Source organism: Nyctibius grandis, chromosome 26 (assembly GCF_013368605.1).
Source record: "Nyctibius grandis isolate bNycGra1 chromosome 26, bNycGra1.pri, whole genome shotgun sequence".
Classification (NCBI taxonomy): Eukaryota; Metazoa; Chordata; class Aves; order Nyctibiiformes; family Nyctibiidae; genus Nyctibius; species Nyctibius grandis.
Genome location: NC_090683.1, coordinates 1,804,077 through 1,822,048, shown reverse-complemented (window position 1 = coordinate 1,822,048; position 17,972 = coordinate 1,804,077). Strand labels below are relative to the sequence as shown.

At 47.0% G+C, this 17,972-nt stretch overlaps 2 protein-coding genes across 2 annotated transcripts in view; one reads left to right on the top strand and one right to left on the bottom strand.

Annotated features, from left to right (window-relative positions):
* The window catches only part of NSF (N-ethylmaleimide sensitive factor, vesicle fusing ATPase), an 84,734-nt gene extending 77,245 nt beyond the window's left edge, over window positions 1-7,489 (top strand). The window contains exons 19-21 of the mRNA XM_068418540.1: window positions 123-236; window positions 5,300-5,355; window positions 5,971-7,489. Coding sequence (XP_068274641.1) covers window positions 123-236; window positions 5,300-5,355; window positions 5,971-6,013 — 213 coding nt within the window. The 3' untranslated portion in view covers window positions 6,014-7,489. The remainder of the gene's footprint in view (window positions 1-122; window positions 237-5,299; window positions 5,356-5,970) is intronic.
* A 4,787-nt stretch (window positions 7,490-12,276) lies between these two features.
* WNT3 (Wnt family member 3) overlaps window positions 12,277-17,972 on the bottom strand; it is a 48,799-nt gene continuing 43,103 nt past the window's right edge. The window contains exons 3-4 of the mRNA XM_068418695.1: window positions 13,879-14,144; window positions 12,277-12,756 (exon numbers count right to left, since the gene is read on the bottom strand). Coding sequence (XP_068274796.1) covers window positions 12,277-12,756; window positions 13,879-14,144 — 746 coding nt within the window. The remainder of the gene's footprint in view (window positions 12,757-13,878; window positions 14,145-17,972) is intronic.

Genomic DNA, 17,972 nt, shown 5'->3' with positions numbered 1-17,972 from the left:
TTTCTAAGCTAGAAAATGCTTTCTAGCTTCTCATTCCCTTTTCCTGAGTTAGGTAGCGTTATTCCTACTGACAGTCTCCTGTTGTTGATGTGGGTTTTTTTTTCTTTTTTTTTTTTCCCCAGCTCCTGGGTAACTTCAAAGACAAGGAACGCAGCACTATTGCACAGAATGTCAAAGGGAAGCCTGTCTGGATCGGTATCAAGAAGCTGCTGATGCTGATAGAAATGTCATTACAAGTAAGAATGTTTCTGATCCAGGAAGGACTGGGGTATATAGAGCAGTCTCAGAGGTTCCCCCTTCTCTGCAGACTTGTACTTTAGCTGTGTGGTAGGAGCCTTTGAATTGGTTTAATCGAGAAAAGAGCTACAGTGAGAAGAAATTTTCTGAACAAAGAAATCACCAGGTCTTGGTCCGTGGAGAGATCTTTGAAAACCCCAGTGCCTATAGGCTGTTTAGAGCTCACTTCAGAGAAGAGCATCTGGCAACAGGAGGGATTGGATTAACTCACCTTTCATGAAATTTCTTCTCTACACCCAGCATGTTAAGATTGCAGATAGCAATCACTTAGGATTTATTTTTTTTTTTTTAAAGAAAAAGGTGCCTGTGCAGGTGTATGTGCTCCTTCCCTGAAGAAGATAAATCTGTCAGACTGTTCAGCTGCTCTTCTCTTTATTTTCCACTTTCAGCACTTTAAAGAAAATAATTGCAGAGGGTAGAAATATGTAGCTCTTAACCCTCCCCCGCACCCATCATCTATGCCTGCAAGCCAGCCATCAAGCTCGTGCTCGACAGTATGTGCATGGAAAAATGAGAGGGTGTAGCGTGCAGCCCTAATCCTCCGCCGCTGACATTTCAGCGCCCTTCGGAGTCCTCCCCCCTCCTCGCACACACTCTCTTTTCACATCAAATGGATTTAGTGCAGCTGAGTGAACTGTCCTTAGATCTTCCTAGGAGAGGCAGAGCATAAGCTAAGAGGCATGTAGTTTAGCAGCATATAAGTCATGTATCCCTCTGTTCACTATTCACAATTCTGTTAAAACTTGCACAGCACTAAGGATGTGCTCTGACTGGATGTCACCTCGGGGAATAAAGTCATTTATCTAGATTACTTTTTCCTCTTCTTCCTTGGCTTTTAATTCCATACCTACAGGCAAGTCAGTAAGTCATTGCTCACATGTATTAAATGTATTTAAGGGGTGCAGGCCTTCAGGGACTGCCTGGCTCTCTTGCAGTCCATTTCACTTAGCCTTGACAATGGATTCCTTCTTCTGATACAGGACGTTTTCTTTTGCTGCTTTGACCTTAAGTGTTGGCTCTTTTCAAAACTCAAGGTGAAGGTTATGTAAATTATGGGCCGTTCTGAATGTGGAGCATGGGTGGAAATTCTTACCCCGGACTTGTTCACAGCATCGCCCCACGGCTGCACACCTATGATGCTGTAGATAGGGAGTCTTCACGCTGCAGACAGGTAAACTGGTCTGGTGCATTTTTTTTTTTTTAACCAGACCACCGCTTTGTAGGTGAGTCCATGACCAAACAGGCTGGGAGAAGGCAGGCAGAACTGTGACTCTGTGCCATTTCTGAGAAATTGAAGAAGTGTAAAATGAAGGGCTGCTACTGCCGCTGTGAATGATTGATAATCCACCTTTGTGACTATACACGGATGGCTGGTAGCAAGGTGATTTATCTTATTGCACTCAATTCAGATAATTCTGTAACAGCATATGGAATAGCATATGGAAGCTAAATATGACAAGTTCTGTTCTAAAAGGTCTGAGATGTTCACATGATTTCATCTGCTGAACTGCTATAAATACAGGAAAGCAATACAGGCTCTCACTAAATAGGAGAACAGTCATATCTGAGTGCATTGAAAGACCACAGCGATACTTAATTTTGGCTAGCTTTACAGGAAAGCAGAATTTCACCAAATGACAAGTCCAAGACTAGTTCCTTTTTCCACTGAGCTGGACCACAGCTTTTTAGAAAGAGATTTGAATCTGAAATTCTGTAAAGATTCCAAGTGTTGGATGAAGATTCTCAAAATTCAGCTCATTAGATCCCACGGTGAATGAATTCTTTTCAAAGAATCTGCACCTTGTTTCTTTCTCTGCAGTCACTGAATCAGTGTTTTTTGTTTTACTAGACTAATAAACATATGACTATATATAAGTCTTATGTCTTATGTCTTATAAACTAAGACAATATATGCTCTATATAGGTATTCTTAAGCTGTTCAAATGACTTTCAGTTTGTTTCTGACTAAAGCCTTGCTGAACCAGTCTCTCAACATCAAAATCCTTTCTTGGAGTACCGTGAACCACTGCATTGCTCTGGTATCATGAGTTGCTTTGTTACCTTGTTTACGAGCCTTGTAAACCCACACTTCTTGGCAGCTTAATTTCCCTCAAATTATGTTTATTGCTATTCCTGGCCTTCTTTAATGTCGAACAACTCGTATTTAGTGTCATGTACTTTGGTCATCTTGTATACACTGAGTGTCCTGGAATGATGTTATGTTCTTGTTCAAAAGAAGTCTTTGATGAATGGGTACACTCATGACCTGCCACGTGAATCCAGAAGAGTTTAGTTTTGAAGTATCCTTGGCTGCAGTACGTGGACCACCTCGCCATGCTATCGGGTGCCACGCTAGCTTCACCCTGCCCTGACCTGACCCTACGCTGGGGTGCTGCTGGGTACCTGAGCCGCCTTTTTCCATAGCTAGGGGATGGTTCCTTCTGCTTATTTTGTCTGTCTGTCTTGTTGCTCTTGGACCTTGCTGGCAACACTCCAAAACCCAAGGTCTCTCTCCTGCTTGGAGCAGGAACCTGGCTGAGCCAGGCAGCTGTCCAGAAAGTCCTTTTTTGACCTCCAGTATTTCCTGATTTGCTAACTTCTGCTTATTAAGTTAATCTAAGCTGCTTGTCTGTAATGTATTTTAACGTACATGGGTACTTATTTTGAAAGGTCATCATATAATATTGCCTGTTTTATTTTAAACTAAATGCTGTATCTGGACATACTAAAAGTTTGGATTTCATGACAAGTTTACAGGAGTACTGTACTACCCAAGGGCACGCACGTCTTGGTGGAGTTTCTCCTCTTCTCTGACTGAAGATTAATGAAGTCTCTGCAGTTGCCTTTTTCCCTAAGGACTCCCAGGCGTGCCCTGGGGATCCTGCATTGCCTGGAAAGGAACAGACAGTTTCTTGCCACCTGTCTGAGCTGTGTCGCAGAGTCAGTCTCCGCGCTGTTCTTCCAGAACATCTTTCATCCAGTTTGACAGCAGCATTTCTTCTTTCACAGACACCGGAGGGTCTGTTCAAGAGTCCTGAACCTGCTTCCTCTGTGCACTCTATTGACACCATCTTCTGCTCCTTCCAGGGCAGAACAACCTTCTGGGTTTGAGTCTGCATTTTTTAATAAGCTCTTTGATCAAGTTTGCCTCTTTGTTGCCTTTCAGCTTCCTGCTTTAGTCTTTTGGACAAGACACTGCTGTTCCTCCCGAGAGTCTGTAGAAAGTGTGTCAGTACAGACTATGGACACAGTGTTTTACTTTGTCCACTTATGTCCAAGTGAACAGGGGTGGGGAGGCAGCATCTTTGATTTGGGAAGCAGAACACTGGCATTGGCAAGTCTGAATTTCAGCTGGTGACATTAGTACAAGTTTTCTATGAATGAAAAGAAGAGATTTGTTTGTATATATCCATCTCAGATCATGGTGGGTCTTTAACAGAACTATCTGGTTGGTCCTTTGTTGTTATTTCCTGATTGTGATGACTTTTCCGTGGTTTCCCAAGGTTTCACCAAGGATAAGTCACAGTTTTGTGTTTTAGTAGAGCGCTTGCCTGTTTATTACCAAGTGGGTGGTAGAGCTGGGAATTTTACAACTAGTCAACCTCATAGTACCATTTACTGAATTTTTTCAGAATGAACCCACTGTATTTTTCAGCAATGTGTTAAAGATACAAGGTATTGATGAATCACAGCCTGGTTTGGGTTGGAAGGGACCTTAAAGATCCTCTAGTTCCATCCCCCCTGCCACGGGCAGGGACACCTTCCACCAGACCAGGTTGCTCCAAGCCCCATCCAACCTGGCCTTGAACACTGCCAGGGAGGGGGCAGCCACAGCTTCTCTGGGCAACCTGGGCCAGGGTCTCACCACGCTCACAGCAAAGAATTTGTTCCCAATATCTCATCTCAATCTCCCCTCTTTCAGTTTAAAACCGTTCCCCCTCGTCCTATCACTCCATGCCCTTGTCAAAAGCCCCTCTCCAGCTTTCCTGTAGCCCCTTCAGGTACTGGAAGGTGCTAAAGGTCTCCCTGGAACCTTCTCTTCTCCAGGCTGAACATCCCCAACTCTCTCAGCCTGTCTTCATGGCACCTCTGTAATGAAGCATTCTGTAATGAAGATTACAGAACGAACAGAAGTTGGAGTTTCTAGGCTGAATGAACTGTTGCAAATCAACACGAAGATACTCTGAGAGCTAGTGGTCTCCAATTTCCAAATGATCACAGTCCTAACTCATTGTATCTTGGTGTAAGCACGGCAATTTGTCTAGTCTTTTTCATTGGAGTGCAACGAGCCCATGCATCAGCACAAAGGACTGATGCAGTTACACAGAAGCTGTGTCTTCTGATGGCTGCCGAAGTCTCTGTCTCCTTCGTAGCCTTTCCTCCTGCTTCCTTGTCGTCTCTATCTCAGTGTTGGGGGTGAGGCAGGACTGGTCTTTAGGGAATGTTCCTGGCTGATGGAGCCACAGCACAAGCTGGTACTGCAATTTCTGGAAACCTTTTGCTGTGGTTGAGCTTTCCCTTACGTGCCAACTCACCCCACGCAGCTCCTCTCCTCTGGTGCTTTGCTGCTGGAGCTGTGGGGTGAAGGAAGACAGAGGAAGATTGAGGACATCTTCAGTCCCTTCTGCTCCTGACTGCTTTATTTGCTGCCCCAGCTCTGGAAAGGGGGGAGGTAGAAGCAGACACAGAGTGGGCCTGGCTTGTGCAGATGAAGCTAGAGCACAGATTGCCACCAAAACACAAGTACCTGATAGAAATGCTGGTGTGTGTTTCCAGCCTGGCTCATCTTGTAGCTACGTGAGCACGCTGAGCTTGTGCTAATGAGCTTTTTCTCCTGGTGCAGGACTGTATCTGCACTCGCAGCTGCAGAACTCCTGGACAAGCAGGCTGATCTCTGGGAAAGCAGACACGCATCTCCAGCCATCTTTGTGCCTCGTTTTCTTATGGTGCTACTTGGGAGATTGCGTCACGTTAACAGAGATCTCTTTTGTTTGGTGTTTAGATGGATCCTGAGTATCGGGTGAAAAAATTCTTGGCACTTCTGAGAGAAGAAGGAACGTAAGTACTTTTATTTTAAAACGTTGTTTAAAATTCTCTTCTGTGCTCATAAACAAGCATCTCTTTGAGGGGAAACCGCAGTGCAGTGTGTGTAATCCCATTGTTGGCCCCTCTTGTATTTATAGAACCATATATCAGATCAGTCCTTACAGCTTTATGCCAGTTGTTTTGGGAGCAGAGAGGTCCTGAAGACTTTTCAAGAACCTGCATGCCTGAATTCTCTGCTTTCCTTAATTTACCTGTGACTTTAAAATCTAAATGAGATACTGGACCACGGTTTAGCTTTCTTTAATGAAAGTAAATCAGAAGAGATCCTGCTAGAGTTAAAATCCAATTGTTTATCTAAAATCTGGAACTTCGATTCCTTGTATTACTCCTGTCTGAGGGAAGGGTGTCCTAATCTTTCCCCTGTGGGTATCACAGGGAATAGATGAGCCCCATCTTGACAGTGGCATCTCCTAGAAAATGACTTTCTAATACCTGTAGGGCAGTACCTGTGCTGGGGAAACTCATAGCGGTGTCCTGGCTACCTGTGAGGGGGTTCCAGGGTGTGCTTGATGCTTTTGTACACGTGCATGCTTTCTTGAGGAATTTGGCTTCTTTTGCCCTCCCTAGACTGAGGATGGACCAAATGCAAGATCAACGGCTGGAAAAGTGACCAAGCTGGAGAATATACACTGGGATCTTTACTCTTCCGTGTTCAACACACTGGACAAAGTGAAATGCACCCCTGTTTCCAAGAACCCAATGTGGAATCTGCATGTTTAGTGCAATACAGTATCTTTATTCTTCGTCTTTAATATACTGATGTCATGTGGAAGTGTCTTCTAGAACACTGTGCTTCTGTCTCTGTGCAGGCGAGGCTGCGTTCTCATTTTAGCATGGGGGAAATGTCCTGTGAGTTTTGAAGCTAACGCTCACTTGTGTCCAAGCATCCAGTTGCTACGGTAGGAAAGAAACCCTGATTTCTAATAAAACCTGACAGTCTGTGGTGGAGGCAGATTAAAGTACTGCTCTGTGTTATCCTGATCTGATGAACGCTTTCTTGTTGTGTCATCCTCTGCCTCATTGAACATGGAGCCAGGCTTAAAACCTAAAGACAGCACCCACAATAATTCAGCTCCAGCATTGCCTAGATGCCAAGACCTGCTTTCTTTTATATGCTGGTATTTTGTGGCCCAATGAGAGAGACTGGCTAGTGGCATTAGGGACTGGAAGAAGGCAGGGAAGTGCGTTGATCAGAGTAGAGGAAACTTCCAAATCCAGTATTTAAGGCGTCAAAGCTTGTTGTTAATTCTACAACAGTTTTAGAGATGCTGATTCCAGCCTGAAGGCTCTTCATGAGAGCAATGTAGATGGCAGCTTTGGTATTAGCCAGCCTCATTGTATGCCATTTTTCTGCCATATTACCAAAGGTTGAAGTTCCTCCTTAGAGACAGAGAGGAAGCCAAGCTCTGCAGATGCATGAGATGTGTATTGTCATGTTTTTGCACTGAAATAAAGGAACGTATCAGACTTTGCTATGTGATCCTTCCCCAATATTCATCTCGCATCAATGAGATGCTGTCGATGCCGACTGCATGAGGCTACTCCCCTCCGGTTCTTTGGCTCCATGCACTTAATATGGTTCACGGAACATACCTCAATTTGGTGGGGCGTGAAATCTAAGCCATTTATGAGATCTTAGTCAGTGTAGCTTCCTAAACTTGACCAGACACGCTGCTAAGGGCTAGCAGCTCGTACCCAAAGCGGTGTGCCCAGGGAAGGAGGGTGCTTCACGTTCTTTCAGGCCCAAAGGTGAAGGTACTGTAGTCCTTAGTGCGTACTTACAGCAGCTGGAGTATTTTAGTCACTCCGCTCTGGTTTCTTTTCCTTTGGCAGTGCTGTTGTGTTGTGACGACATTGCGAGTCCCAGTGGTTATTATTCCCTCTCATTTCGTGTACGATCTTGTGAATTTATTTGTTCCTTTCTTTCCACTGCTAGTCCTAGTGACAGCAGCACACATTAACTTATATTTCAGAGTAAATGATGTAAACCTTATTGTGTCTTTGTCCAGAACTATATTGATGAATAAATATCTGGTTTAATTGCACATTCAATGGAATCAATAAAAAGCACAACTACTTGTGATGATGTGGGAGACATCTGTGTCTTTGGTGCTAATCAGAGGTGTATATATGGAGTGCTGATGTAGGACATGAAGATAGCAAAGCTATTCCCAGGCTGCTAATAGCCAGAGGGATGCTCAGTTTGTACCTGAGCATGGATGGACTGAATCCATCCCCAGCCTGGATGGCTCAACCACAGCTAGTCTTAAAGGAGCTGGCTGAGAAGACCTGTGGTTCAGGCCATCCTGGAGTTTTCTGGACCTTGCAGCGCTGAGGAAGCCCCAAAGATGGACACGTGTGTATGTGTCTGTGCAAGTTAGGTGTGTCACACTTGAAGAAGACCATATTGGAAAGGCAAACTGTTAGGTGTGACGTCCTCCCCATTCCAACCTCGTCTGAGATCTCCATCCAAGGTGTTTCCTGCAGGTAGCAGAAGAGAATGACTCCTGGCACCCCTTTCCCACCACATTTTCTCTATGACACACTACCTGGGCGAAGAGTGGCTTTAGAGTGAGAACTATATTGCTGTAAACAGTCCTTCATCCCCTTCCTTACCCTGTTGCTGCTTTTTCCTGAACCTTCTGGAAATGTAACTGTCTCACAAGTTGAGTTGTTAACCAAAGACAAATACAAAAAAAAATTGGATCAGTGGGCTGAGGTCAACTGTATGAGGTTCAACAAGGCCAAGTGTCGGGTCCTGCACTTGGGGCACAACAACCCCACGTACCACTACAGCCTGGGGGGGGAGTGGCTGGAAAGTGTCTGGGGGAAAAGGACCTGGGGGTGTTGATCAATGGCTGAATATGAGCCAGCAGTGTGCCCAGGTGGCCAATAAGGCCAAGAGCATCCCGGCTTGTATAAGCACTAGTGTGGCCAGCAGGACTAGGGCAGGGATCGTCCCCCTGTACTCGGCACTGGTGAGGCAGCACCTGGAATCATGGGTGCAGTTTTGGGCCCCTCAGGACAAGAAAGACCTTGAGGTGCTGGAGCGAGTCCAGAGAAGGGCAACGAAGGTGGTGAAGGGTCTGGAGCACAAGTGTGATGAGGAGCGGCTGAGGGACCTGGGGGTGTTTAGTGTGGAGAAAAGGAGGCTGAGGGGAGACCTTCTCACTCTCTACAACTACCTGAAAGGAGGGTGTAGCGAGGTGGGGGTCGGTCTCTTGTCCCATGGAACAAGCGATGGGACGAGAGGAAACGGCCTCAAGTTGCGCCAGGGGAGGTTTAGATTGGAGATCAGGGACAATGTCTTCCCTGAAAGGGTTGTCAAGCACTGGCAGAGGCTGCCCAGGGCAGTGGTGGAGTCCCCATCCCTGGAGGGATTTAAAAGCCGTGGAGATGTGGTGCCGAGGGCCATGAGTTAGTGGTGGGCTTGGCAGTGCTGGGTTAACGGTTGGACTTGATGCTCTTAAAGGTCCTTTCCAACCCAAACGATTCCATGATTCTATGAAAGTGTTGGGGTGGGGTTTGGGGGGATGGAGTGCAGTGGAGAAAGGCTTGGGATGATGGGCAGACATGGAGATAACTTCCACTCATAAAGCTTTTAAGCTCAATACACTCCACGAGGCCGGACTTTTTGACTGTCTGGATTGTTAACGACACGTTGTTGGGGTTTGTGTAAGTTTGAAGGCGTCGCTGCTGCCACCCAGTAGGAGACAGCACTGGGAGAAGCGTGCTGTCTCCAACGTGGTGCAGTGGAACGAGCTGGGCATCATTCGTGCACAAGCAGCACTGCAAGAAGGCAAATGTAGTTGTTTTGTGTATAAACTAGGGATCGATGTAGGAATATAGAATGTTGTGGGGTTTTTTTTACCCTTTAGATGGGTATATTTTGAGACCAGGGATGTGGAAAACTTTGAGCACTTAAAAGCATTGTTAACGTATGGGAGATGTTGCAGAAATACCCACAAAATTATTCATGGAGAGGAGAAGATGTTTTCATATGAGAAAATGTGGATCTTGGTCTGTCCAAACCATCAAAAGGTGATTTAATGAGAGCAGAGGGAGAATATGGAGTCTGAAACCTGTTAATCCCACACTCTCCTGTTGTGCACTCTGCGAGGACACCCTATAAATACAAATCTTGGCATTCAGCTGTCAAGTCTCCGACATTCACTACATTTTACCATCATCATCTTGCGTTCGTGTGACTGTCCCTCTGCCTAAGTAGCTGGATGACGAACCACCACTCCCGTCGAGGTCGTTCAGCGGGACTTAAAGGACCTTCAGAGGCAAAGCACACAAGCTGGCAAGGGCATGGTTTTGTTTTTTTACCTTCTCTTTAATGATGTACCACAAAAAAAAAAGCAAGTTGAAATATATTTTTCTCCAAATATATATATTTATATAATATATAATCTTAGTTAACTCAAGTATATACATTGTATAATAAATAATGCTTATAAAAAGAGAAATTTTCTGAATATAAAATAAAAAAAAATCGACCTCTACAACTTTATACAAAACTTTGGATACAGCAGATTGATGGAAAAAGATCTTCCATTCAGTGCTAGAATACCTGGCTACTGTAAAATAATTACAAGGCAATAAATGTTCTATTTAATATTAAATACCTTTTCTTGATTAAAAAAAATGAACAAACAAACAAAAAAAGAGATTTTTGTTTAAAGTCGGGTACTTGGAGTCTTTCCAGACACAGAATTTAATACATACTTTTAAATAGAATGCATATCAGAAGACGGCTTATTTCTGACTCGGGGAGGTTTCCTAGAGCTCTCCTGTGATCTTTCATCTTAGGAAGCTGATGCTTCTCGGGCTGCGTGAGTCGACGAGCTCGTCATCGTGCTCTGCAGAGGAAGGACTGAGAAGTTTGCTCTGATTCTCTCCAGCCACAGGTCTGAGTGATGAGGCCACGTTCTGCTCCGTGTGAGGGGTCTTTCACCCATTTTATTGCTCTGTGCAGTGCCGTGTGCTGCTCTTGCCCATGGACTAAGTGAGGGGAGTAGAAGACAGAGCTTTAATGGTTTAGACATATTTCTATGTTAAATCACTGATGCATGAGAAGTGGTATTGGAACATGGTTCTTGGTCCTCACCATCTATGGAGGAGCCCACCAAGACACAGGTAATATTTATTTTTTTAATTTCAAGGGTCCATACGCCATGGAAACGTAAACCCAAAATGAGGGGGCATGGGGTCAAGGAGGGGGATGTGGCTTGGGGAGCAGGTGGAGGGACAAACACTGATTGTTCTGCACTGAGATGGGTCACGGGATGTGTGTGGCCACACCTGGGGCCCAAATCCCTGCTAATGGTATGGAGCCTTTGTGCTTGATGTGGACCCCCTCATGAACAAATTGCTGATAACTCAAGAACTCCTATGGGAAGGAAAGGGTCTGCCTGGGATTGTGCTGTTGGATAAAGGGCTTCCTTCCCTGTCTGCCCTTGCCTGTCTTTTGCAGGATGAGGTGGTTAGTCTCTTCTCCCAGGTAACAAGCGATGGGACGAGAGGAAACAGCCTCAAGTTGTGCCAGGGGAGGTTTAGATTGGAGATCAGGGACAATGTCTTCCCTGAAAGGGCTGTCAAGCACTGGCACAGGCTGCCCAGGGCAGTGGTGGAGTCCCCATCCCTGGAGGGATTTAAAAGCTGTGGAGATGTGGTGCTGAGGGCCATGGGTTAGTGGTGGCCTTGGCAGTGCTGGGTTAACAGTTGGACCCGATGATCTTAAAGGTCCTTTCCAATCAAAAGGATTCCATGATTCGATGATCAGGTCTGTCTGATGGGGGAAGTCTGATGAGAAGGGTTGGACAGAAGTTTCTTCTTGCCCTGGCTCCTGTCTCCCCATTAATTACTGATGCTCAAAGTGGGTGTAGCAGCTCTCATGGTGGGTACCCCGTCCTCAGAGAGAGACTCTGAGCTTGCTCTGGGATGTAAAGTTGTATTAGGGAATGCTTAGTAAATAGGTGCATCAACTGGGTGCATCTGCCCAGATCCTTAAAAATCTCTCTTGGGCAGCTGCATGGCAAGGAGGCTGCTGGGGTAGCGATGCATCCTCATGTAAGAGGTGGCAGCCTCACCATGTGTGCTCTGCCCTTATCCTGGACCAAACGCCAGAGGATCATCTCTGGGCTCTGGTTTCCTCCTGTCCAGTAGATTATAGGAGATGATCTGGGGCTGTGGGGAGCAGAGAGGGCAAAGGGGAAGTGAAAGGAGAGACTGGCTGTAAGGCTCTGTTCGTGTGCTCAAACAGGTTTGTTTCTCCAACATCATTTCCTCAGAGCAGGAAGGAAGGAGCCTGGCTGGTGTGAGGAGTTGGCTCCTTTCCTCCTCCTCCTCACCACATCTGCTGAGACCAGGACAGCCATGCCAGCAGGCAGGTTCCCCTCTATTTGCTCAGCTTTCGCTGTGTAAAATTCTTTTCCACCTGAAACCCTGTATTAGCATCTACATGGGCCAGACCTCCAGAGGAGGACAGAGCTGGAAGCTCTGTGCCTGCCGCGTTAGCAGCACACTGACCGGTGTGGCCATGCCTTGCTTGGACCTGTGCTGTCCCTGCTTCTCCCCAGACAGTCTGTCACGCCAAACAGCCTGAGAAAAGTCAGCAGATCAGTGATCTAACGTGTCTGCAGTGTCAGGTCTAGCCTTGGACCACCTTGTGTGGGTGAGATGCTGTGAGCCTTCTCCGCAGTGCTGGTGCTGGCTGTGTGAGGGTATCTGGCCTGACCAAGGGCATTAGGATTTTTTTATGCCATCCTCTGAAGTGTGAGGCCACCATGTAGGGGCTGATCACAGGGTTGATGGACGCCTTGGCCCTGCTCTGGAGCAACCTCCCATCAGTTGGAGACCTACCTACGTTTACTTGCAGGTGTGGACATCGTAGACGCGTATGCACTCCTGGCAGCTCACGTAGCAGCACCAGTGGAAGATGCAGTGACACTTCTCCTTCCGTTTCTCAGTCCTGGTGTTGTGGCCACGACCACAGCACAGCAGGTCGCAGCCATCGATCCCGTGGGAGGTGACGTTGCATGTTCTGTCCCTCGTCCCAAAGGAGCCTGTCTCTGGGTTGGGCTCACAAAAATTGGGGGAGTTCTCATAGTAGACCAGATCCCGCTCTGTCGGCGGCTTGAAAAGAGCGTACTTGGCCCTAAGGGTTTCTACCCATCCCCGAGACTCCCGGTGCTTTTCAACCACCATCTCAGAGGCGCTGTCGTATTTATCCTTCAGGTAGTCACCGATTGCCCGGAAATCAGGCTGGGCCCACCAGCAGGTCTTGACCTCGCAGCTTCCTGAGAGACCGTGGCACTTGCACTTCAGGTGCATGTGATCCAGGATGGTCTGTCCAGGGGAGAGAAAACAAGGCGGTCAGCAGCAATTTACGATACCCAGTGTTTGCTTTCTGTCACCCACCTTTGCTACCTGGTTTTAAACATCTGATCTGAGCTTGGTCTGGAAAGCGTAGGCTTGGGTGTTGCATGGGAGCTTGGGTGTGTGGCAGAAACATCTCTAGATGGAAACGTCACTCTAGAAAGGCATGGCTGAGATGGGCAGCTGCTCTAATCATCTATCCAATCCCATCTAATCTAATCTAATCTAATCTAATCTAATCTAATCTAATCTAATCTAATCTAATCTAATCTATCTAATCTAATCTAATCCAATCCCAAAGTTTCTAACACGTGGATGTAGACTGACCCTCTTGTTCTAGCTTTGCTAACAACCCTTCATTTTATGTCTTGAGTCTGACAGTTTGTGCTAGAAAGGGAATGAAATTGTGGATCTAAGGACATGACACTCTTTCTTCCCCAGAAACCTCCTCTGTGTGGAGCAAAATAATCACTGATTTTTGTTAAAATTATTAGAGTTTGGTTGGGTTTTTTTTACAGGAAACTATCAGTCATTGACACGAATTAGAGAGTCAAGCTTCTACCCTTCCACCTCTGCCTGCTGTGGCATGGAAAAGCCATATCTAGTGTTTGCTTCAAGCACTGTTTGAAAGGTCTTGCTGTAACACAGTTAAAGCATGCTGGGTTTGCAAATGACCTAGAGCCAGCAGTGGCCCAGGTACCTGCTGACAGCAAGAATAGAATAGAATATTTCTGTTGGAAGGGACTGACACCAATCATCTAGTTCAGCAAATCACTAGGTGGGACAAGGTTACAACAGGGAGTGCACAGGAAGGAGTAGCTTGGGAGGAAAGTCCTCTTCACTGTCAGCCTGGGGTCTTGAGCAGTTGACTTGGGTTTCTACACACTGCCTTGGGACATGTTTGTGCTGGAAGCTGGAAGCTCTTCTTAACCCCCACCCGTCTGTTTGGAGAGAGTGGAAATGCTGTGCCCTGGAAAATAATTCTAGAAAGCTCCTGTCTGGGCATTATCATGGTCCCACTACATCGGGGGAGCCAGACTGGGCCATCCGTGCAGGCATGGGTGACCAGCTCTGGACCTGCTGAGCACTCACCGTCCTGCCGGCCTCATTGTTGTGTCTGTTCATGGCTGAGCGGGCGTCTGGCCGGTTCTCTCGGGCATCTGCGAATTCCCGGGACACCAGCACACCGAAGTCGGCATCCTCACTGCATCCCCCCCATTTCCAGCCATCTCCTGGAGGTCCTTTGTGGTGGGAGTCACAGCCGCAGATCGTGGACGTGCCCTCGGCACAGGAGCGGGTTACAGCAAAGGCCACCCCTGCCGACGCGATGGCATGGACAAAGGCAGACTCTCGTGTGGCTGGGAATAAACAGAGGCCATGGGATTATCAGTCAAAGAAACACTTTCGTTTTCCTTCCCAACCTCCTTCAGCATCATCTAAATCTCATTAAAAAGCAAAAAGTTATTTTATTTTATTTTTAATAAACATTTTCTGAATCAGGTGCTGCTGGCATCACCTTTTGAAGCACACAGGAAGCAGTAGGTTAGGAGAGAAGTGTGACTCCAGCTCTGTGTATCATAAGTGCAGCATTTCCCCCAAATACGACGGGTGCAGGATTTCACCCAGCACGAGTGCCCATGTGTAAACAAAACCTCAGTGAGAGCTTGAGTGGCCTCAGAAGAGAGTTACTGGAGTAATACCTGGTCTGGAAATGCAGAGAAGGACTCCATAGCTGGAGTTAGTCCAAGGGGAGATGAAGGTGCTCATATTGACGTCATATATATGAAGATGCTCATATCGACATGGATTGGGGCAAACGCAAGCACAAACACAGGCTGGGCAGAGAATGGATTGAGAGCAGCCCTGAGGAGAAGGACTTGGGGGTGATGGGTGATGAGAAGCTCACCATGAGCCGGCAACGTGCGCTTGCAGCCCAGAAAGCCAACCGTGTCCTGGGCTGCATCCCCAGCAGCGTGGCCAGCAGGGCGAGGGAGGGGATTCTGCCCCTCTGCTCCGCTCTCGTGAGACCCCCCCTGCAGTGCTGTGTCCAGCTCTGGGGCCCCCAACAGAAGAAGGACACGGAGCTGTTGGAGCGAGTCCCGAGGAGGCCACGGAGATGCTCAGAGGGCTGGAGCCCCTCTGCTCTGGAGACAGGCTGAGAGAGCTGGGGCTGTTCAGCGTGGAGAAGAGAAGGCTCTGGGGAGACCTTCTAGCACCTTCCAGTACCTGAAGGGGCTACAGAAAAGCGGGAGAGGGGCTTTTTACAAGGGCAAGTAGTGACAGGACGAGGGGGAACGGTTTTAAACTGAAAGAGGGGAGATTGAGATGAGATATGAGGAAGCAATTCTTTGCTGTGAGGGTGGTGAGAGCCTGGCCCAGGTTGCCCAGAGAAGCCGTGGCTGCCCCCTCCCTCGCAATGTTCAAGGGCAGGTTGGATGGGGCTTGGAGCAACCTGGTCTGGTGGAAGGTGTCCCTGCCTGTGGCAGGAGGGTTGGAACTGGATGGTCTTTAAGGTCCCTTCCAGCCCAAACCATTCTATGATGATTCCATGATATACATGCTGAAATGGGGAAAGGTTTCAGCCAATACAGGACAGGCAGTGGCAGAACAAGGCCTAAGAGTTAGTAATTACTGTTAAATGTATCTAGACTGAACTACATCTAGTGACTTTACAGCAATGGAATAAAACCAGCTCAGGATGTGAAGATAGATAACCTTGATGTTGCTCATTGGTTACTGAACAATCATGGAGGAAATCAAAGCAGATGAAACTCAAGTGTCTTCACTGACTGTGTAACTATTGACGTGCTCTAGGTACAGAGTTGCAGTGAAAGAATTTCGACAGGTCCAAAGGAGCAAAGCTGGAGAAAGTCCTGAAAGCTTCGAATGCTGAAGAAAGGGTGAAGTAAATTGCCCAGGATGCCTGGGTGGATTGGGAGCGGCAGTATGTGTGGATCCTCTATGCTAAGAGAGAGAAAAATGTTTCAGCTGAACAAAGATACCTGGGTAGGAAGAGGAGACAAAACAGAAAATTCACATGAAGATGAAGGTGTGATGGGTTTGCTGAGCTGGAGCATCTCTGTCCATCACCTCTTCCACCCATGACCATGGCAGGGTGACTTTCAAGGCCGCCCCTTCCCTGGTTATTCTGTGGAGCCCTGAACTGGACTTTGGACAGCAACCAAAGTGCACATGGGTATGGGGAAGCCACCAGAAGCCATAAAGACGTTTACATTGGCTGGATGTTATAGTCAGCTGGGTCTGAGAAGGACAACAAGGCCAAGCAGGATGGGTGGGAAACCAGACCAGCACTGCCTGCTCTGTGCCTGGAGCCTCCAAGCTCACCTCAAGTGTCTGAAGCCAGAGAGCTGCTGCTCTTCGTCATGAACGAAAACAACTCCAGCAGCTCTGTATGCTGCAGTTCCCTCTGCCTGAGCATCGTGGCGCTTCCTTGCTCAGTTTGCCGTAAACACAAGAAACATCTTGTTCCAAGTGGGTTGTTCCGGATGGAAATAACCAAAGCCCAGTATTGAAGTGCACCCCTGAGATGGCAGCATGGGTGGCTGCTCTGAAGAGCACACCCAAAGCAGCAGCTGGCATGGAGCCATCAAGAAAGATTTTCTTGGCCTGCTACTACCAGAGGAAACTTCCGAGATATTAGAAGCACCAAATAACAATCCTGTGAGAAGACCTAGAAGACCTAGACCTAGCTTTAGAGGATGCAAAAGGAGATGACCTTGTCCACTTAATCTGCCGGCATTTTGCTACTCTGAGGTCTGTGATTTTAATGTTGTGTTTTTGGGAGTCTTGCACTCTGTCTGTAAGTGGACAATACGCTGTCAAATTGAAAGGGTATTTCCTGCATTATATATCTTGGTATTTTAACTCTTCAGGATGTCATTGTAGAAGTTGTGACATGCTCTGAACTCAGCTGGTCTTTTTGCTGGTGCTCTGACTGATGGCTCTTCCACTGGTTTGAAAGCAGGACGATGGCTAACTCCTTTGAATTTTCAACCCAGATGAAAGCCCAGCCAATTTATATCCTTTGTTCCTGTGCTCACGTTGGCTTTCATCTTCAAGTAGCTTTTAATGGCCCCTGTATTTACTTCATGGTGCTTGCAGAGAGCAAAATTTCCATTTTACTATGCTCAAAGAGCCCTGTTTGTTAAGTCTTTCCATAAAATGTTGTCCATGACACTTAGCATCCTGACTGCCCATCTCTTGCATCTGTTCCTGGGTTTGACTCCTCTCTCCAGAAGGGTGAAGAGAGCAAACAGTTCTTTCCATCTAAGGACTGACTGGGGCTGAAGGAGAGCAAGTCCTACCACAGCTCAGAGCAGCTCAGATCTACCTCCTGCATTAGGGGACAGACTGGCAAGTCCCCAGTGTGTTTCCTTGCTCAGCACATTGACAGAAACTTTGGTCCCTGGACTTGGAGTCTGAGTTCTTGCAGTAGTGTCCTGGCTGTTCAGCTACAGAGCTCTGCTCAGGATGTTTTTAAAGCTTTCTTGGTGTTTTTTTTGTTTGTTTGTTTGGTTTTGGTTTTTTTTGTGTTTTTTTTTTGTTGTTGTTGTTGTGTTTTTTTTTAAAGTTTTTTTTTTTTATAAAGCAGACAGTGTTGTCCTATTTTTACTCATTTTGAAATCAGCGGGAGCTTGACTGCTGACTTCAATAAGGCTGTACCAAATACAGGCTTTCCCAAGCACAGTCAAATAATATCTCAGTCAGCTTTCTCCTTGGGGGCATCTTTTCGTTCAGAGCCCCTCTGGTTGAACCATGCTTCCGGGTATGCCACAGTCTGCGGGAGTACAGCCCTCTGGTGAATGACACTGGAGTGCTTTAACCCTACGTGGCATCTTATAACGGTGAAGACTTTAGGTCTCTAAATTCAGAGTAGATGTTGGAGTCAATCCAACCTCATGGCAGGAGACCGGGGAGGTGCTGAAGGCAGGTGGTCAGGACCCGCAGTGTCTGGGGTACCATTGCTGGTGGAAGGTGCCCTGGGTGCACTGTGGGAGGTGTGTCCAGCTGCCTCGTGGGTGTAGCTTGACCAAATGATCAGAACAGTCATCAGTGGAAGTGGGACAAAGCCAGAATTTTCCCCTGGCTCAGACCAATGATGACCTTGGAGACCATCTGCTCCTCCCAGAGCAGGAGCCATGAGCTGTCTTCTCAGCTCCCTGTCC